The 18,783-nt window shown below is 43.4% G+C and overlaps 1 protein-coding gene across 5 annotated transcripts in view; it reads left to right on the top strand.

The window, feature by feature from the left end:
• TPD52 (tumor protein D52) overlaps positions 1-18,783 on the top strand; it is a 123,101-nt gene that overhangs the window by 76,415 nt on the left and 27,903 nt on the right. For 2 of the 5 annotated variants that reach the window (XM_036830175.1, XM_036830176.1), the window contains exons 1-2: positions 3,072-3,302; positions 17,648-17,763. In XM_036830175.1, coding sequence (XP_036686070.1) covers positions 3,164-3,302; positions 17,648-17,763 — 255 coding nt within the window. In that variant the 5' untranslated portion in view covers positions 3,072-3,163. Of the gene's footprint in view, positions 1-3,071; positions 3,303-17,647; positions 17,764-18,783 lie in introns of those variants that run through there. The other 3 variants (XM_036830178.1, XM_036830179.1, XM_036830177.1) reach the window with 2 other exon arrangements.

The raw sequence follows: 18,783 nt of genomic DNA on the forward strand, positions 1-18,783 counted from the left end.
GGAACCATGGAAGGCTCTCCCCTGGGAACCCTGTGGAGCAGGTGAAGCGTGATTCTTCAAGGAGAAGCGGGTGCTAAAGAGACAAAACAGGAGACGTCTGCCACACTGTGGGGCGCTGGGCTGTATGGGAACACTTCAGGTAGGTCCGAAGTTGGTGTGGTCAGTGACGAACGAAAAGAGGGAAAGGATGAAAAAGGCATATTATGTGTACATGTTGGATGAAGAGCTCTTGGTGGCGCTTCAGTATAGAGGAGGGATACGTGGAGGTGATTCCTCTTGCCTGGACTGTGGCAGTAGACTCTGAGTCCCCCCTCTTTTAGCCTCTTTCTAGCTACAGTGCCTCCTATACACTGTTTCCAGAGTCATCTTTATAAAACATTTTATCCTGTTCCCCTGGCTCAAACACCTTCTGTGGCTTTTTTTGCACATTATATTAAGTATACAAGGTTGTCACTCAAGGTCTTCAATGGTCTGTCCCTAAGCTACACTTCCATTTTTTATATCTTACCGCTCCCTTCTACTTAGCATGTGACTCTTGAGCCTACTGAATTTTTTTGCCATTCCATTAACGTATCCCATGCTTTTCCCACCTCTGGTTCGCTGTTCTTATTTTCCTCATGTGCTAGAATGTATTGACTGCGATCTGACTGGAGAACTACAACTGGTTCAAAGAGTCAGATTTTACATAACAGTCCTAAGATGATACCTAAGCAAGTAGAGTAAAAATTTGAGACATCATTTAAATTCGGAATCCTCATGTTTATAAATAAGGCATGCAGTGTCTGCATAAGCTGTTATTTCCTTTCTTCACTCCACGTGGATTAGAGCGAGAACAGCAGTCCAGAATGCAGCCCCTGCCCTGGAGGGGAGGCTGTCCAGGCCCAGAGGGACTGACAGGTGGACACATCACATCCTGTGTGCTGCTGGCGGAAGGGAGAGCTGGAGAAGGCAGGGCTTCCGAGAAGAAATGGTGTTTCTGCCTGAGTCTTGAAAGACGAATGAGTTTCGCAGGTGGAAAAAAGGCGGCGTTTCAGGCAGAGGGTGTAGCATAGGTGCCCACACCAAAGATCAAGGACATGGGAATTTTGAGGGTTCTAAGGAGCATAGAGGTGGCTGCGGCTTGCTCTGTTACCTGAGTCGGTGCTAATATCTTTTATCTTAGTTCCGGCTGCTGTAATAAGTTACCACAGAATTGGAAGGCTTATAACAACAGACATTTGTTTCTCACAGTTGTGGAGGCTGGGAAGTTCAAGGTTGGTTGATTTGATCCTGGTGAGAGCCCTTTTCCTGTTGGCAGATGGCTGTCGTCTTGCGTCCTCACGTGGTGGGGAGAGAGCTCGAGTTAGCTCTCCTTCTTTTCTTGGGAAGACACTAATCCCATCAGGGCCCAATCCTCTTGGCCTCATCTAAACCTAATCATCTCCTAATACCATCATGTTGGGGGTTAGGGATTCTACATATGCATTGTGAAGAGACACAAACAATCAGCCTGTAACACTTTCTAACACTTGTGGCGCAAGGAGGAAGCATGAGAATGGAGAAATGTGGTTTTCCACCAGTGATTTGGTGACCACGTGTAGAGTGTTGAAAGGGTCGGGCGCCACATTAACCACATCTAGTCCAAGAACATAACTGTGATGCCTGCCCTATCTCGGTAAGAGATACTATGGATTTCAAGAACCCAGCCAACTCATTTTTTCCAATAATAAAAAAGAAACCATTTATTCTATTTCTAAATATAGAATAAACAGCATTTATAGTTGCCCAAATTTTGGTATCTCTTAGGAGAAAAATACAGATTGATTTTTTGTTGTTGTTACAAGTAAACTTTTTAAAAACTTAGATAGACTTGCCAAAACTAGAGTACAACATGAGACTAACAGAAAAAAAAAAATAGAAGATAACTCTTAAGATGAATATAGACTGTCTTGGTGCATATATATTTTATACACTAGCCACAGATTTTTATTTTCATGCTTAAAATATTTTGTTTCATATTTGCTTCTAATCCAGGGACAATATATTGAGTTCCCGTTTTATCAGGTCATTTGAAAAGGTAGAACACGGCCTTTTTTTTGTTATGCAGTAACAGACCATCTCCTACCTATGGGAGAGGTTGCTTTTATTTTCACCTCTTTAATATGAGCTGAGCCACGTGGGTGAAAGCAGCCTGAACCGTAAATGCTGTCACTCTGGCAAAGGCCAGGGTTAGCTCAGAAAGGGTCTGTGAAGAGGCTGGGAGGTGGATCTGGTGACTTAGAAGTTTTGTTTTATAAGCCAACCCCGACGGTTGCTGTGCAGGGCATATTTTCACCCAGGCTATTGCCACCCTTTCAGGCCTGACCTTGGTTAACAAGGAAGGGGCAGGAGGACGGACCTGGGCGCTTCACCTGCATGGCTTTCTTCTCTTCTCAGTACATGAAACGGAAACACCATCTTTGCAGAAAAGGGAAGGGAAGGGAAGGAAAAGAAAGGAGAGAAGGACAAGTCAGACTGACACTTTTGTTACACTAAAGCCAGACGTTGCTTTCGATAAAGTCGTCTTGGAAATGGAGTTTTATTTCTCTACCAAGCCACACACAGAAAGCTGGTCGCTTAACCAGGAAGCTTGGCTCTCAGGACTCCACTCTAATCCAGGGTGGAAAAAAAAGTAGCCCCCAGATGGCATTTGTGGGAGATTACCGGCTGATAATCCTTCCTTGTCCTAGAAGATTAAGTCTGCCCTGGTGTAGTCGTGGTCAGCTGAGCGATTTAAAAAAATAATAAATTGTAGTTTCTTGTCAATCTGCCAGTGTCTGACATTCGCTTGAACTGTTTGTACATCGGGGCCATGTTGCGGCACCAGGTCCTCCTTTGTTTACTGAAGAAAGCTACAGAAGGCTCTGTTTCCTGTCCAGGTTGTTGGTTGTTGGCTGAAATGAACAGCAGGTGGTGACTAGAGCCTTTCCTCAGGTTGCTGGGGAGAAGTCATTTATTAAACAGCCCGCTTGTCCCAAGGGTGTGACAGCTGCCCCTGGGCCAGGAAGCCAAGCTCTCAGAAACCTGGGCTTGATTTCTTTCACGAGGTTGCCCAGTGCAGTGATCCAAAGGAATACGGGCAGAGCAGCGCTCAACCGAGGAATAGCAGGCGGTGATAGAACTATGCGTTCTGCGTTCATCTGGAATGGACGGTAGAGAGATGGATTTTTACGAGGACTACCAGTCGCCGTTTGATTTTAACACAGGAGTGAACAGAAACTATCTCTACTTGTCTCCTAGGGGAAATACATCCCCACCAGGATCACCTACTCTTCAGAAGTTTGGTAACTACTAGTTTTCTAAAGTTAAGTTTGCTGTAATGAAACCTGTACACAACTTGGGATTTGCCGGGCCTTAAAATTCTTAGTGTAAAAAGGTACTGGGATCTTGCTCTGTTGCCACTAGTTTGTAAAGCTGCTACAGATTCCAAGCAGAGAGCTAGATGGCTCATTAAATATCTAGAATATATGTTTATATATTTAAATATCTATAAATAAATGGGAACTTAGATTTTATTTTATTTATTTTTAAATTTTGTATTGGAGTGTAGTTGATTTACAATGTTGTGTTAGTTTCAGGTGTATAGCAGTGATTCAGTTATACATATACATATATCTATTCTTTCTCGGATTCTTTTCCCATATAGGATATTACAGAATATTGAGTAGATTTTAAAGGTAGAACTATTTGTATGGGCACTAGCGGTCTTCTGATCACCTTGAGTTCATTGAGCTGATAAATAACAAAAAATGGGGGAATCCGAACGCTTCTGGTCACCTATGTAATTTATGAAGATCCCCCCCCCCTCCCCCCAATTTTGTCTTTGCGAAAATGAGGCTTAAGCATCTGAAGCACTGACTAAATTCAAGGTTCGGCTGAGGGAGGACCTGGATTTTGTTCTGGAATACTGTGAGCAGCATGCAGAACTATCCAGGTGAGAGATTTTAAGAGAAAAACTCAAAGCTGCTGTACCTTTGGAAGCAGTCATTGCCTCCCACGTGCTGCTATGAGATTGCTCCGCAGGCCAGGAGGCACCATCAGGGAAGAGCTTCGTTTATCGGCACCGGCAGCACAAAGCTGGAAGCAGCCTCAGCCACGTCCAGGCCAGTCCCCTCATTTTACAGCTAACACTTGGAGACGGTTAAACGACCTCCGTGACTTGCCAGAGAAGTAAGCAGATTTTCCTAGAAGTTAATGTTTCCCTTACTAGTGAAGAGTAGGTCACATGTCGCTCTTCTTAAGCTTAAGAAGTGGGTAATTTGGGGCTTCCCTGGTGGCGCGGTGGTTGAGAATCTGCCTGCCAATGCAGGGGACACGGGTTCGAGCCCTGGTCTGGGAGGATCCCACATGCCGTGGAGCAACTGGGCCGGTGGGCCACAACTACTGAGCCTGCGCGACTGGAGCCTGTGCTCTGCAACAAGAGAGGCCGCGATAGTGAGAGGCCCGCGCACCGCGATGAAGAGTGGCCCCCACTCGCCGCAACTAGAGAAAGCCCTCGCACAGAAACGAAGACCCAACACAGCCAAAAATAAATAAATAATAATTAAAGAAGAAAAAAAAAGAGTATGGGGGGGCTTCCCTGGTGGCGCAGTGGTTGAGAATCTGCCTGCCAATGCAGGGGACACGGGTTCGAGCCCTGGTCTGGGAAGAGCCCACATGCCGCGGAGCAACTGGGCCCGTGAGCCACAATTACTGAGCCTGCGCGTCTGGAGCCTGTGCTCCGCAACAAGAGAGGCCACGATAGTGAGAGGCCCGCGCACTGCGATGAAGAGTGGCCCCCGCTTGCCGCAACTGGAGAAGGCCCTGGCACAGAAACTTAGACCCAACACAGCCATAAATAAATAAATAAATAATAAAATAAAAATTAAAAAAAAATTTATGTATATGTTATTTTAAAAAAAAAAAAGAGTATAGGGGAAAACACAAGATTTGGAGACCCGGAGTTTAAAAAAAAAAAAAAAAAAAGTGGGTAATTTAGAAAAAAGATGGTAAAGGCTACAACATGAAATCTAGTTGTAAGTATTTTAGGGAACATGCTAAAGCAGCATGCCTCTCACCACTGGTCACAATCCTTGGCTACCTATGGGGGTGTAGTTTGGATTTCCAGGAATGGAAAAATGTTGATAGTAACAGAGTAGAGCTGATCTCCAGAAGTTGGGGACTGGCAGGCAGCAGCTGGGTGTCTGTTGCGGGAGTCGGGTTGCCAGGAAGCCCTGTCCTTTGCTGTCCTTCCCCGGCCCTGTGGCCCACTGTGGACCTCTGCAGGAAAGTGCATCCTCCGCTATGCCTGCCCCCAAAGGATGACCTCCTCCATCCTCACTCTCAGTCCTATGTGTAGGAAATGCTTCAAGAGCAACACACAGTAGGAAGTTAGAGCTCAATGACAGAGTAAAGCCTAAGCGACATTGGCCGTGGGAGCTGGGACCATAGTGACCTGACCTCAGGTAGATCTTGGTGATCAGTGTGCAAGGCTTCGAGATTCCCAGGAGGATTCTGCTGCTTGTTTGAGGTATCTCTCAGTCTTTTTATGTCTCTGTTCCACCTCCTTTTACTTTTCCCAGCTGTAGTAATTGCTGCCTTTGGATGTTTTCTGTTAAAACAGAAGCAGTGGGTAGGGTTGAGTGTGTCTCTAGGCAAATTTTGAACAATTACCTCCCCAGTTCCTACTAGCAGTCTGTAAGAGTCTGGGCTCATGGGATTAGACACAGAATGATTAAAAAAAAAAAAAAAAAAAAGCAAGTGAATAAGAAAAACTGAAAACAAACTCATGTACCCACCAGTGCTCATGAGATTTATTAGTTTGTGATAATTTTAAAAAAAAGGAACAGCGGAGAGAGCAGTAAAACAAACAGAAACCACCATAAGCAGTCACCTAGTAAGAACATGGTGATTCTAAAATAAGCAAATCAAAGTGGGGATCTCCAGTCTCTGTGCCCAGGACTCCTCGGGGCACAAGAAGCCTGCAAATCTGTTTGAACATCAACTGTGAGGCGTAGATGGAATGCGTAGTGTCTTCTGTATGTGTGCAGCCTTTGTATTTCTAGATAGGAGTGCCTAGGATGGATACCTACATTATAAATCCATTTAAAAGCTCACGTGGCTATTGACCACTATGCATTTTCCTAATCAGCAGACAAGTAGTGCACAAAAAGGACTGATGTTAAAAGGAATCATACTCAGAAAGGCTGGGAACACTGATCTGAAAAACATATTCTTTGATATTTATCCAAAATGCCATCATGGGGCAAATGAGAAGGTAACAAGATTTAATCTGTAAGCAGAATGTTCCTCAGAAGCAATCTGAGTGAAGGACAGGATGAGGGCCAGTGCCTGGTACAAAAAGAGGTCTTTTATCAGGGACTTTAAAACTCTCTTGATACAGCCAGCCCACGTTCAGAAATGCCTTATACTTCTTGATCCACAACTGTCATAGATACAAATGTCAATAGCTGAAGCAGAATCCTGTGAAACAGAACTTATCCTTACTATGTGTGATGTACTCTGATATTTTATATTATCCCATTTCTTCTTTTAAAAATGCTCATTTGGTACTGCTAAATGGATTTCACAGTGCATAGTTTGAAAAACACTGATTTCAGGTTCTGGAATACAGGCTCCATTAGGGGTGTCAGTCTTTTGTTCACTGCTTTTCCCCCAGCACCTGGAACAGTGCTTGACAGCTGTGGTTCAACAAATATTGTTGGTTGAATGAATGAAATGAAACTGGCAAAGAGTAAATCACACTGCAGTTCATTTTACAGTTGTGAACATGGAGGCCAAGAGAGGTGTTGAGAAGTCCCCGAATCACAAAGTTTAGCCTAAGTCGGGACTCACACTCACCCTCAGTTCTCAAACCAGTGTTGTTGTTTTTTTTTTTCCTTTGGTTTGTTTGTTTTTTGATCACAGGAAATCTCCACCTGTCTGGTAACGAATATCATACAACAGGTTAATCATTTAAGGCATAACCTTTCCTTTGGTCAAGGATCTTACAGTGGGGTAGTTTATTGATTCCTCAATGTGCCACTTGGACCTAAACTTTCCATGTTGCCATGCGGTCAGCAAAGTGGTCTCACAGCTGGTTTCCTTGGCTGCCTTTTTCTCTTCCATCCTGTGAACATCTACAAGGAGAACTTCCCAAATGTTATTTATGTAGACTCACTCTTTCTCTTAAGGATTTTCTAACGTACAGAAAGATGCAGCCCTAGTTTATAAAAAAAACCTTTGGTTATTTCTAGTGGTTTCAGGAAATGGGAGCCATTTAAAACTCTGACATTTTAGTTTCATGCTGTCGTATTTGAAACTCTAAAAACACGGAAAAAACTCGAACTGAAATTCTTTAGCTGTGAGTCCTTTTCCTTCTGTTTTATTCCCCTTCTTGATTTCTACTCTGTGCCATTCTCTCTTCTTTTTAGGGAAGGAGTTATCACTTCTTGAAAGTTTTTCAGGATTGTCAAGGTCTTAAATCGCAAATATATGGTTTACAAAATAAAAATCCGAGCAGAATTGAAGAGATGTAGAACCTTCTTATTCCTACAGAGGAAATTTGAGGATGGAGTGACTTCCCCGTTGGGGATCCCCAAATCCCTCCATGGCTGACCTTTCACCCCCTTTCATGGAGTGCCCCAGTTTTACCAGTTTTACACTTGACTGGGGCTGTGGGGACAGATGGCTCTGAAATAATTGCCTAAAGATTTATTTTCCTCTCTCTTTTTTTTTTAAGATGAAAGAGTTTCAAGGGTCAGTTTAAGAATATCTGGAGAGAGGTTAACCAGTTTTATCAATATGATTCTGGCTACAAATTTTAGAGATTCTTGGTATGGTGAAAACTGCATGCTGTGGGATTGGCTCTAACTCTTGGAACTCCAGCAAGTGTGTTGGGAAATAAAGCCTTGAGATAAATTCTTTCCTCATTAACAAAGAATGTGTTCTTCATTATGTTTCTTACACACTTGTGTTAATTAGGACTTTAAAATTCTGTTTCTATATTAACCATAATTAGTTATTCATCTTTACAATATATTGCAGATCCAAAAAAAAAAAAAATCTGGAGAGGCGCATGAAACGTGAAAATAAGAATATGTTCTCCCTTTGCTGTCTTTTCTTCCTCCTCCACTCTTCCTGGGAAGCGACGTTCGGGGAGGGTGACCTTTTTTCTTGGGCAGGAAGTTGACTGCTGTGTCTGGCCCCGTGTTCAGAGTTGAGCCCCAGGAGCACGGTGGCCCGTCTGGCCAGGGAGCTCTCTTCCCCCTTTTGCCTCAGTGCTGTCTGCCTCCCCTCCCCGGCTTGCAGGAATTTCCTCTTTGATGACCCTGTCACTGCCCAGTTCATCTCCTGGGTTCCTGGGTCATCCACCCCGGTGGAGTGACTCGAGTTTCCTCAGCTTTCTTGTTGCTTGCTGTCTCCACGACAATTACTCCACTCATTTTTCTCTCCTAAGGTTTTACTGTTCTCACCATGAGCAAATATGGGAAAATCACAGCCTTAAGGAGTATCAAGGTTTCACGGCCCGTGCTCCTGAATCTCTTTCTTCTGAAAATAATCAAAGTCAAATAGCAGGTGTCAGAGGCTCCCTTGCCCGAAGTCAGTGGGGGCACTTTTGGCCCACTGTGGGCATTTGGCCACTTCTGGAGGAGATTTCGAGACGATTTGGTTGTTACCACTGGGTGCAGGAGGGGATGGTGCAGACGCTGAGTGGGTGGATCCCTGGGATGCCCCATGGGACGCTGCATGGGATGCCCCCTGCCAAGAACCGTCCTGCTCTCAATGTCCGTCATGTCACAGTTGGGAAGCCCCGTCTTAAGTGGATCCTCTGCTTTTAGGGTCTCTTAAGGATAACCACTTTGGTGTGAGCACCTCCAAGTATTCCTCCCCCTCTTCTGGATTTTGTTACATCCGGAAACAAAGAACAAGGCACAGAAAGTTGGAGCCCCAAGCACAGACTTTTAAGGGGAAAAATTTTTATCTTGTGATCTTCGTGGATATGACCACTAAAGATATAAAGATATTTTGAACTATACGTTTTATATATATATATATATATTTTTTTGGTATCTCTAGGTTAAAAAAAGGGGCCGCATATTTCTTCTTGGATGTGCTTAAAGAAAACAACCCCAGAGACCGAAGTTTCTTCTTCCTCCTCTTGTCTTAAAGCCATCGTTGCCTCTTTGAAGACTGTGTAAGAGAGGTGTATACAGTTTTACTTTCCAGAGAAGCTTCTAGGCCTTGATTATCCTCTTACAAATTCTCTCTTGGGTAGACTGTGTTAACGTTCAGACTTCAGTAGCCGGTACCTTACACTTCTCTTGTGGCACCTTCTTCCCTCCTAACTGAATGTTCTTGGAAGTGGCTGATGTTATATTCTTCCTGCTCTGATACCATTAGCGCCCCACCTATTCAACCACGGAGCGTTTGCTGTGTACACACCTCCTCTGTAACATGAAGGTAGGCGCCCTGCTCCAAATGGTAACAATCTATTAGATTATGTATGAGACAGAGTTGTACTGCTTCAGAAAAGTGACATTTTAGGTCTGTTTTAAATAGGTAAACCTTTTTAGGTGAAAGCAGTGAAGTGAGAATGCAATACATAAAGTAAAAAGAGAGGCAAGGTAGACCAGGATGGGAGACGGGGTGCCTTCCTACAATTCATTTATTCAGAGAGTATTGCCGAGTATCTCCTGTGTGCCAGACACTCTGCGCCAGATACTGTGCGGGGCCGAAGCTACGTGTTCGGAGTGCAGTGCTAAGGTCAAATACTGCCCAGCCGGCTGTGTTCTAAGTACAGTAGGCAATATACGGAGGGTATTAGGCCCAGAGCAGCCCGGGTCACCAGGTCCGGAGAATTTCCTCCAAGAGCAGGAGATTTTCCTACTGGTTTATTGAAATGAATGGGACTTGGAAATAAGGAGAGGGTTTCAGGAAGAGAGAATAACACGTGCAAAGACAGAAAGAAGGAGAGCATGATGTGGAAAGAGAGGGTGAAGGTGGTTGTACGACATTGTGAATGTAATTAATGCCGCTGACCTTCATGCTTAAAAATGGTTAAGATGACAAAAATGGTATGTTATATATTTTGCCATAATAAAAAAATCAGATGGGAAAAGTAAGTAGGGGAGGCAGCTTATTTTAACTTACTTTTTAATACGTTCCTTAAAAAAAAAAAAACAACCCATCAAATAACATGCTTGCAGAGGAACTGCAGTTTGGAAGATGCGGTGAGCGCACTGGGGTGGGTGTGGGCGTGAGGACAGTAGCAGGAGATGGAATAGGTGGTCTCCAGATTGTCAAGAGCAGTGAGCTTTACTAGGAGGTGGGCAGCCATACAAGGATGTATGGCAAGGAGTGCCGTGGTCAGAGTCATGTTTTAGAAAGATCACTCTGATGGCAGGGCGGTGAATGGATTGGAGGGGACAGAGACCATCCGGGAGCTTTGGGGGCAAGGATCTAAGCAAACCATGGGAAGAGCCTGGACTAAGGCGGGAGTAGTGGGATTGTTGGTGGAGCGTGAAGTGGACTCCTGGGAGAGGGAGGCGGAGCCACATGTCAGAGAGGAAGGAAAAGACCCAGGGAGGGCAGTGGGAGGTACCAGGACCGGAGACTTCAGAGTGAGGTTCAGTCTGCGCTACTTAGAGATGTCAAATGAGATCGTGACGGAGGACTGTCCTTAGTTGAAGGGGCAGATGCTGAGGGAGGGGTTGGAGAGTGATGTGAAGTGAGGAAGTGAGCCTTGTGAATCAAGCTTCGTGGAGGAGGAGAGAGGAAATAGCCAGGATGACTTGTAGGACCCGGGAAAGTGAAACAGCAAATCCTTATCGAACACTGAGTATGTGCCCACCCTTGATTTCATGGTCCTTTAAAATATTCTTATAAAAACCCAGAGAGCTAGGTGGGATTATTGCCTTTTTATTTTTTAAACAAAAATATTTAAAGTGCCCACCCTTGATTTCATAGTATGTGCCCACGCTTTAAAATATTCTTATAAAAACCCGGAGAGCTAGGTGGGATTATTGCCTTTTTATTTTTTAAACAGGTAACGGGGTTTGGGGCTCAGTTTCCTGGGGCTCAGTTCCCTGGGGCTACCATAACAAAGTGCCCCAGACTGAGCGGCTTAAAACAGCAGACATTTATTATCTCTACGGTTTTGCAGGCTGGAAGTCCAAAATCAAGGTGTCAGCGGGGCCATGCTCCCTCTGACACCTGCAGGGAAATCCTTCCTTGCCTCTTCCTAGCTTCCCGCTGGTAACCCCTGGCTCGCCTTGGCTGGCAGCTGCACCTCTCCAGTCTCTGCCCTCCAGCATCACACAGCGTGCTCCCTGTGTCTCTGTGTGCTCTGGATCTTTACATGATGGTCTCTCCGGGTCCCAGTGTTCAGACTTCCTTTTACTTATAAGGACATCAGCCATTGGATCAGAGCCCACCTAAATCCAGTATGATATCATCTTGATTACATCTGCAACAACCCGGTTTCCAAATAAAGACACATTTATGGGTCCTGGGAGTTGGTTTCTGTATCTTTTTTTGGGGGAGGGGGAGACGCAAGTCAACCCACAACACCATCTAGTTGTAAAAATCTCTGCCCTGTTTCCTGTCTTTACGCAGTGAAGTGTTTGGATTTCAATGATCCAAAATTCTTTTCAGATCTAAAAGTGTATGAAAATGGTTAAAAATTTTTTAGTTGATAATCATAGAAAGTCTTGAAATAGTTGGCCTTGATTGGAAAAAAAAAAGGTGAAAGACGAAGAACTGAAGGGAAGAGAGAACTGTTTAGGGCCCCGCTATAGGGGCTGACCCACTGCACCTGAGCAGGGAGGTACCCACCAGACTCTCAACTGTGGCTTAGTTTTAATTGTAGGTTCTAAATATGTAGCAAAAAAGCTTTATTTCCTTCCCTGTTTGAAATTCTTGGGACTATGTAGCAAATGAATGGCTATGCATGGGGTGGGAGGAGGGGAGTGGGGGGGGGGTGGGGGGTGGAGAGAAACTTAGTTGGAACAAATCTTTAGCGAATAAGTCAGTTCAAATGAAATATTTATGAACGTTTGCTTTATTTTGGGCGCTGTGAGTCCTGAGGTGAAAAGATAAGGGTGTGACGTCAGGACCTTGTTTTCTAGAACTGGAGACTGTTCAAGACTGAAGTCTTTTCCCCATTCTTCCTCGTTCTTCCCCACCGTTCTCACTCCTCAGACATGTTTCCACTGAAACAAAACACTAAGAACTTCATTTTCCTCAAAGTACTAACAAATTCTCTGACGTCCAAAGTATCATGTTTCATCACAGCGAAGACACCACAGATTTTAAGATGTACCTTTATTTTACGTTTCATTAAGGGAAAAAATTGCTGCAAGTTAAACTAAAAAACAATGGTTTGTTTTCACTTAAAATTAGCTTAAGTGAAAACAAATTTTATTTTAAGTAAAATTGTCACTTAAAATTTTATGCTTATTTTTTCAGATTTATTCAGACATATACATTGATCGTTACACTCCTCTGCATACTTTTTAAAGTCAGCTCAGTTCAAGTTTTCCTGAAACATCTTCACGTGCATCGCCTGACTTATCTGAATTCCCTTTCAGTTAGGAATAGTCCATGTCTGTTTTATTTATTTTGCTCTCACAAAACGCCTGTGATACAGCCTTTCTTAAAAGAGAGGTCTGCGATTTTTCTAAGCCACTGACACCCTTTTTGCACATTTTGAGGCACAGTTACAGGTGACAAACAGCGATGCCACAAGGACTGCCTAGCCGGCTGGTTGTACAACGATCTCCAGTTCAAAGATGTAAAATGTAGAAGAAAAAATTGTGTCTCAGGACTGAAGGGGCACCGTTCTCCTGGTTCATCCCCATCGCTCCCTTGGCAGTGGGTCTCCCACCTGGGCAACCAACACTTCGCCTGTCCGTGGGCTCCAGGCTCTCCTCCCCAGATGAAACTCTTCAGGGTGATCCCATGCGTGCAACTGAAGACAGGCTGACAATCTGTTTGCACAACTAGAAGAAGAATTAAGCAAGTGGCTAAAATGTTAGTAACCTGATGGAACGAATTATCACTGATTTGCAGTCACTTAGGCTCGATAATGGTATCTGTGACTTTCAAGCCAGGCACCCCGCGTGTTCTCACACTTGCAGGGAACGAAAAGCCCTCTGCTTCCAGCTTCCCTTCTGACCTGCTGTTTGTGCCCCCTGCTCTTTGGAATTTCTCTATGAAAAGTGTACATGAAGGAGCAAGAGTTTAGAGTCAGAAAGACCTGCGTTTTAATTTCTGTGACTCTGGGCACATTACTGAACCTCAGAGGGCCTCAGTTTCCTAATGGAAATAAATACTACAAATACTGCTTTGCTCATTGGGTGTTGGTTGTAAGAGTCTTGCTTTTTTTTTTTTTTTTTTTAAGATAATATGTAAATGTGTCTCCCCTCACGGTGGCTGGTATATTAGATCTCAATAAGTATGTCGTATTTTCTCCCTCTTCTCTGTCTTTTAAAAATAGATTTCTGTCAGACTCTGAGGAGGAACATTAAAATTAATGATCAAATAAGAAATTTTGAATTATTTATAGTTTTTAGTAATCTATATTTTAAAAAAATTTTTATTGGAATATAGTTGCTTTACAATGTTGTGTTGATTTCTACTGTACAGCAAAGTGAATCAGCTATATGTATACATATATCCCCTCTTTTTTGGATTTCCTTCCCATTTAGGTCACCACAGAGCACTGAGTAGATAGAGTTCCCTGTGCTATACAGTAGGTTCTCATTAGTTATCAGTAATCTATACTGATATACATTTCCATGTCCCAACTTTCATGTTATGAATGAGAAATTAATATCTTTTTTCCAGCATGCCAGATTCTACCTCTGCAATAAATACTCTACTCTTACTGAACATATAAGATATGGGATAATACCTAGAAACACATAACAAGGTTTGAGGAAACTATATGGTTGGAAATGATTAATAGACTGCTTTTGATCTACTCTACCAGTTTTTACAGAGTCTTATTTATTATTGCCTCTAGGTATCCCCAAAGTCTGACCTTCAGCCCCCTACTCTTGTCTATATTTATGCTTTGTACAATGAATGATTTGAAGTTTTATTTTCAAATAAAAATATTCAGGTTCAGAGTCCCAACTCCACCATGTATTCAGGTATGTTACCGTGGGCAAGTTGCTTAACCTCTGCAAGCTTCAGTTTCCTCATCTGTAAATGGTGATGGTGATCCTTGTCTCACAGAAGTGTTGCAAGTAAATGATGTAATGTATTGGGACCACTTAGCTCAGATTTGGATATAAACAGAATGCACTTTGTGGGGGCGGCTGTGGTTATTAATAATTTTCCTAAGTCATGACTCTTAGGTTTGCCAGGTGATTTCGATATCTGTGTTTCTGTTCTTCCTTCATGTCCTTAATTTTCCAATTTTTTCCCTAGTCGATGATCCTAAAACAAACCTCGCCTTTAAATTTTAATATTGATAATTTGCTGCCACCTACAGGCTAATATGAAAAAAGCAGAACATGTAATTACTAGCTTTCTTAGACTCTTGAGTATAAAATCCCAAGGTCATCTTGGAGGTCCCGAAGCTAACTGTGGACAACCCCAGAACGCCCTTTTCTGAGACTCTTATTTTCCCTGGTAGCTCAACTAAGTTCTTGATTAATATCAGAATCCTCTTAGATTCTTTCTGGAAATGGGCAGTTACGCATAAAGCATCATTAGTAATCAGATATCGCATCTTCCCCCATAAGTAGATTTGCAAAACAGTGTTTATTAAAAAGCGTGAAAGAGGCTTTGCTATTTAAGGCATGGTTTAGCACCTGAGTTTTTTGTTTGTTTGTTTGTTTATTTATTTATTTGGCTGCATCGGATCTTGGTTGCGGCACCCAGGCTCTCCGTTGCGGTGCGCAGGCTCTAGAGTGTGCAGGCTTGGTTGCCCCGCGGCATGTGGGATCTTAGTTCCCTGACCAGGGATCAAACCCGCATCCCCTGCATTGGAAGGCGGATCCTTAACCATGGACCACCAGGGAAGTCCCAGCACCTGAGTTTTGTTGCGCTTTGTTGGGTCCTGTCCTAGTTGGAGAACTTGAGAGGGTCTGAGCAAAACATTAAAAATAAAACAATGTTTGTAATGAACTCTGTTGTGGTTCTTATTCTCTTGCCTCATACAATTGCTGCCTGTATGCTTGTATCCCATCCTCAGTCTCACGCTCCTTTGTCGAATAATCTGGTATAGGGCATACATTTGCAAGTGCACATGGACCCTCCTCAGTGGTTTCTGGCCGTACATGGCACAGCACTGTGTCCACAGTTTGATATGACTCAAGCTGGAGTAAGAGGTTCCAGTGCCAGATAGCAGGGGATGGGGCCAGTGAGGCTTGTGTGCTAAACTACGGGGTTGAAGTTTGCTTTGAAAACAGCAAGGAGCTACTAAAGGAACCATTTTAAGCTGGAGCGTGACATGATGAGATTTCTATCAGTACTTGGGCAATCTGCTTGAAGATATTTTAGAGGAGACCCGCAGAAGCAGCTATTCATTGAGACTTTCCATCCACTGATTGTACCTGTCACGCATTGTCTTTGCATGAGAGGACTTGAAGGAGATCCTATTTGCCACTCTAGTTTGTGGTTTTTGAATTGTTTTATTTTGTATTACTTTTATGCCTTTAACAATTCTGTAAACACCTTTCAGGTAGGCACTGTTATGCTACTGATTATTGTTATTGTAATTATCAACCACTCTTATGCAGTTAATATACAATAGATCATGTGCAAGTGTCTTTGTACCTTTTACACAATGTACGTACGTATTCTTCTCCTGGGCTTGCCATGGCGCTGGCTGCTTGTCGAAGAGCGTGCTTGTTCTCTCTCGGTCTTCCTCTCTGCCTGCCTCTTAAGTCTGTCATCTGCCACCTGGCATCTTGCTTTGGGCGGATGCCACATCGCCACTGTGGTGGAACCAGCCCTTCCCAGAAGTGAGGGCTGGTGGGGAACAGTATGATCCCTGGAATGCTCACTGGCAGAAAGAGGCCAAGAGCAGGAAGAGGAGGAGACCTTTTCCTGGTTCCCTGTGCAAAAAAGCTGTTGCCAGAGGAGACTGTGAACGCCCACAGCTGGGGAATGGGAATGGATGGCAGGACGGTGACCAGGGTAAGGCGAGCGAGCCCTCGCCTCAGGTGTAGCATTTAAGGGGGCATCAAAAAGCCCTGCAATCAAGATGAGTATTATGTAAATGCAGTGTTCTAAGAAGATTAAAATTGAAGGAATCCATGATGAACAACATACTAACATTTTAAATAAAGACAAAATCAGTAACAGTGCTGTGAAAAGCCACCTTTGGAGCCTGAGGCAAAAGGAAAAATCAGCCATACTGAGCCTGTCTATTTAAAAATTTGGCACTTTGTTCACCATGGATTCTTTGAATTAACTTTGATTTTTAAAAAATATTACATTAAAATATTAAAATAATTTATATTGAGTTTTTTTAGTGCCCTCTTAAATTTGACACCCAAGGTTCAGGGGCCTCACTGCCCACGCTCTTAGCCTTGTACTTGGTTGGTTGGGCAGAAGAGAGGGGAGACTTGCCGAGAGGCAGGTGCCTTCCTGGCTACTCTCTGAAAATACCGAGTTCTTCCTGATGGATGAGTAGACGTTGGCTCTATTCCAGGGCAATGGGTGTGACAGGATTGGTCATAAATAGTGTTTTGGTAGAAATATTATGTGGGTGTTGGTCATTTCTCTGAGTATATAATTTAGGATTTTTAAAAGGGTATCTGGATGAGATACATATTTTTAAAAAGATCCAGAAGGTGTCTCCTACTTCCACTAACTAAGGGAAAGAAATGGAATAAAATTTCTTTAGACAGTTCTTCATTGAGGCTGTTAAGAGTTGAATCTGGGGCTTCCCTGGTGGTGCAGTGGTTGAGAATCTGCCTGCTAATGCAGGGGACACGGGTTCGAGCCCTGGTCTGGGAAGATCCCACATGCCGCGGAGCGACTGGGCCCGTGAGCCACAACTACTGAGACTGCGCGTCTGGAGCCTGTGCTCCGCAACAAGAGAGGCCATGATAGTGAGAGGCCCGCGCACCGCAATGAAGAGTGGCCCCCGCTTGCCGCAACTAGAGAAAGCCCTAGCACAGAAACGAAGACCCAACGTAGCAATCAATCAATCAATCAATAAAATAAATAAATCTTTAAAAAAAAAAAAGAGTTGAATCTGATTAGTAGAGGAAGCTAAAGACATTTACAGTCTCCTTCCTTTGGTTACTATGAATTATTAGTCATGCTGATTGACTCGTTACGCATTTAAAGCCTTGGGAAGATCCCATTCTTGGCCTCTTAACTCTTCTGCTTTGCAGTAAGTATATTGTGACTGGAGAAATGAACAGAAGCAGAGAGGGTGCTGTATTTTTTAAATTCATATTTTGGTAGGGTGTCATTTGGTGGTTTTTAGTGGTTAGGTCAGACTTTTTTTTTTTGGTGGCGGTCCTGGGAAAGCCACATCATTTGAAGGTGCAGAAAAATGAGGTGTGGCTCAAACCGAATTGGCTTTATTCTGGCTGGGGCAGTGGAGGAGCCCAAAGGAGAATTTTACTTAGCTTTTATACCTTACAGACTTTTTTTTTTTTTTTTTTTTATCTCCAACAAGGTCTACTGAGAACAGACCCAGTACCCGAGGAAGGAGAAGATGTTGCTGCCACTATCAGTGCCACTGAGACCCTATCAGAGGAGGAGCGAGAAGAGCTAAGAAGGGAACTTGCAAAGGTAAAGGCGCACTCCTTCTGGAACTTCATGTTTTGCAGTTAATATATTGTCATTTGTTTTTCTAAAGCACATGGTAATATCGTAGAGTCAGTTTCAGGGCAGAGAAAGCAACATGTGTTTACTCTCCTAGAGATCTTGAGTGGGGGAGAGATGAGGGAGTGTGAGATCAGTTGGTTTTTATATGAGGGAAGGTACGTACGGGTAAAGTGGATCTGAGAAGTAGGGTGTGAAGTGGGAAATGGATGAGGGCTACTAGTGAATATCTTCTAAGTGACCTCACTAACCCCGATGCGCTTGGCTCTTCAGCTGCTTCACTGACTTTTTTCTCCCCTTGGCAGTGTTGTGGATAGAGGTACTTCGAACCTTCTTTCCATACCTTCCTCTCTCCCTCCCTCCCTTTTTTTTTTTCTTAAAATTAACCATTGTAAAGTGTACAGTTCAGTGGCACTCAGCATATTCACAATGCTGTGCAATTATCGTCTCTATCTAGCTCCAAACATTTTTAGCACATCCAAAGGAGACCTCATATTCACTAAGCTGGCATCCCCAGTTTTCCCTTCCTTAGCCCCTGGCGACAATTTATCTGCTTTCTCTCTCTATGGATTTACCTATTCTGGATATTTCATTTAAATGGAATCACATATCATGTGACTTTTGGTATCTGGCTTTTATCCTTTAGTATAATGTTTTTGAGGCTCATCCTTGTTGAGCTTGTATTGGTACTTCACTGCTTTTTTGTGGCTGAATAATATTCCATTGTATTTATCTTCCGTATTTTGTTTATCCGTTCATCTGTTGATGGACATTTGGGTGGTTTCCACCTTTTGACTATTGTAGATACTGAGCTAGGGAATATTTGTGGAAAACTGCTTGTTCGAATACCTATTTCTAATTCCTTTGGGATATACCCAGAAGTGGAATTGCTCATCACATGGTAATTCCATGTGTAACTTTTTTTTCAGACCTGCCAGCCTGTTTTCACAGCAGGGACACCGTTTCACATCTCCATCAGCAACTTCT

The sequence above is a fragment of the Balaenoptera musculus genome, chromosome 17 (assembly GCF_009873245.2).
Source record: "Balaenoptera musculus isolate JJ_BM4_2016_0621 chromosome 17, mBalMus1.pri.v3, whole genome shotgun sequence".
In the NCBI taxonomy this organism is placed as follows: domain Eukaryota; kingdom Metazoa; phylum Chordata; class Mammalia; order Artiodactyla; family Balaenopteridae; genus Balaenoptera; species Balaenoptera musculus.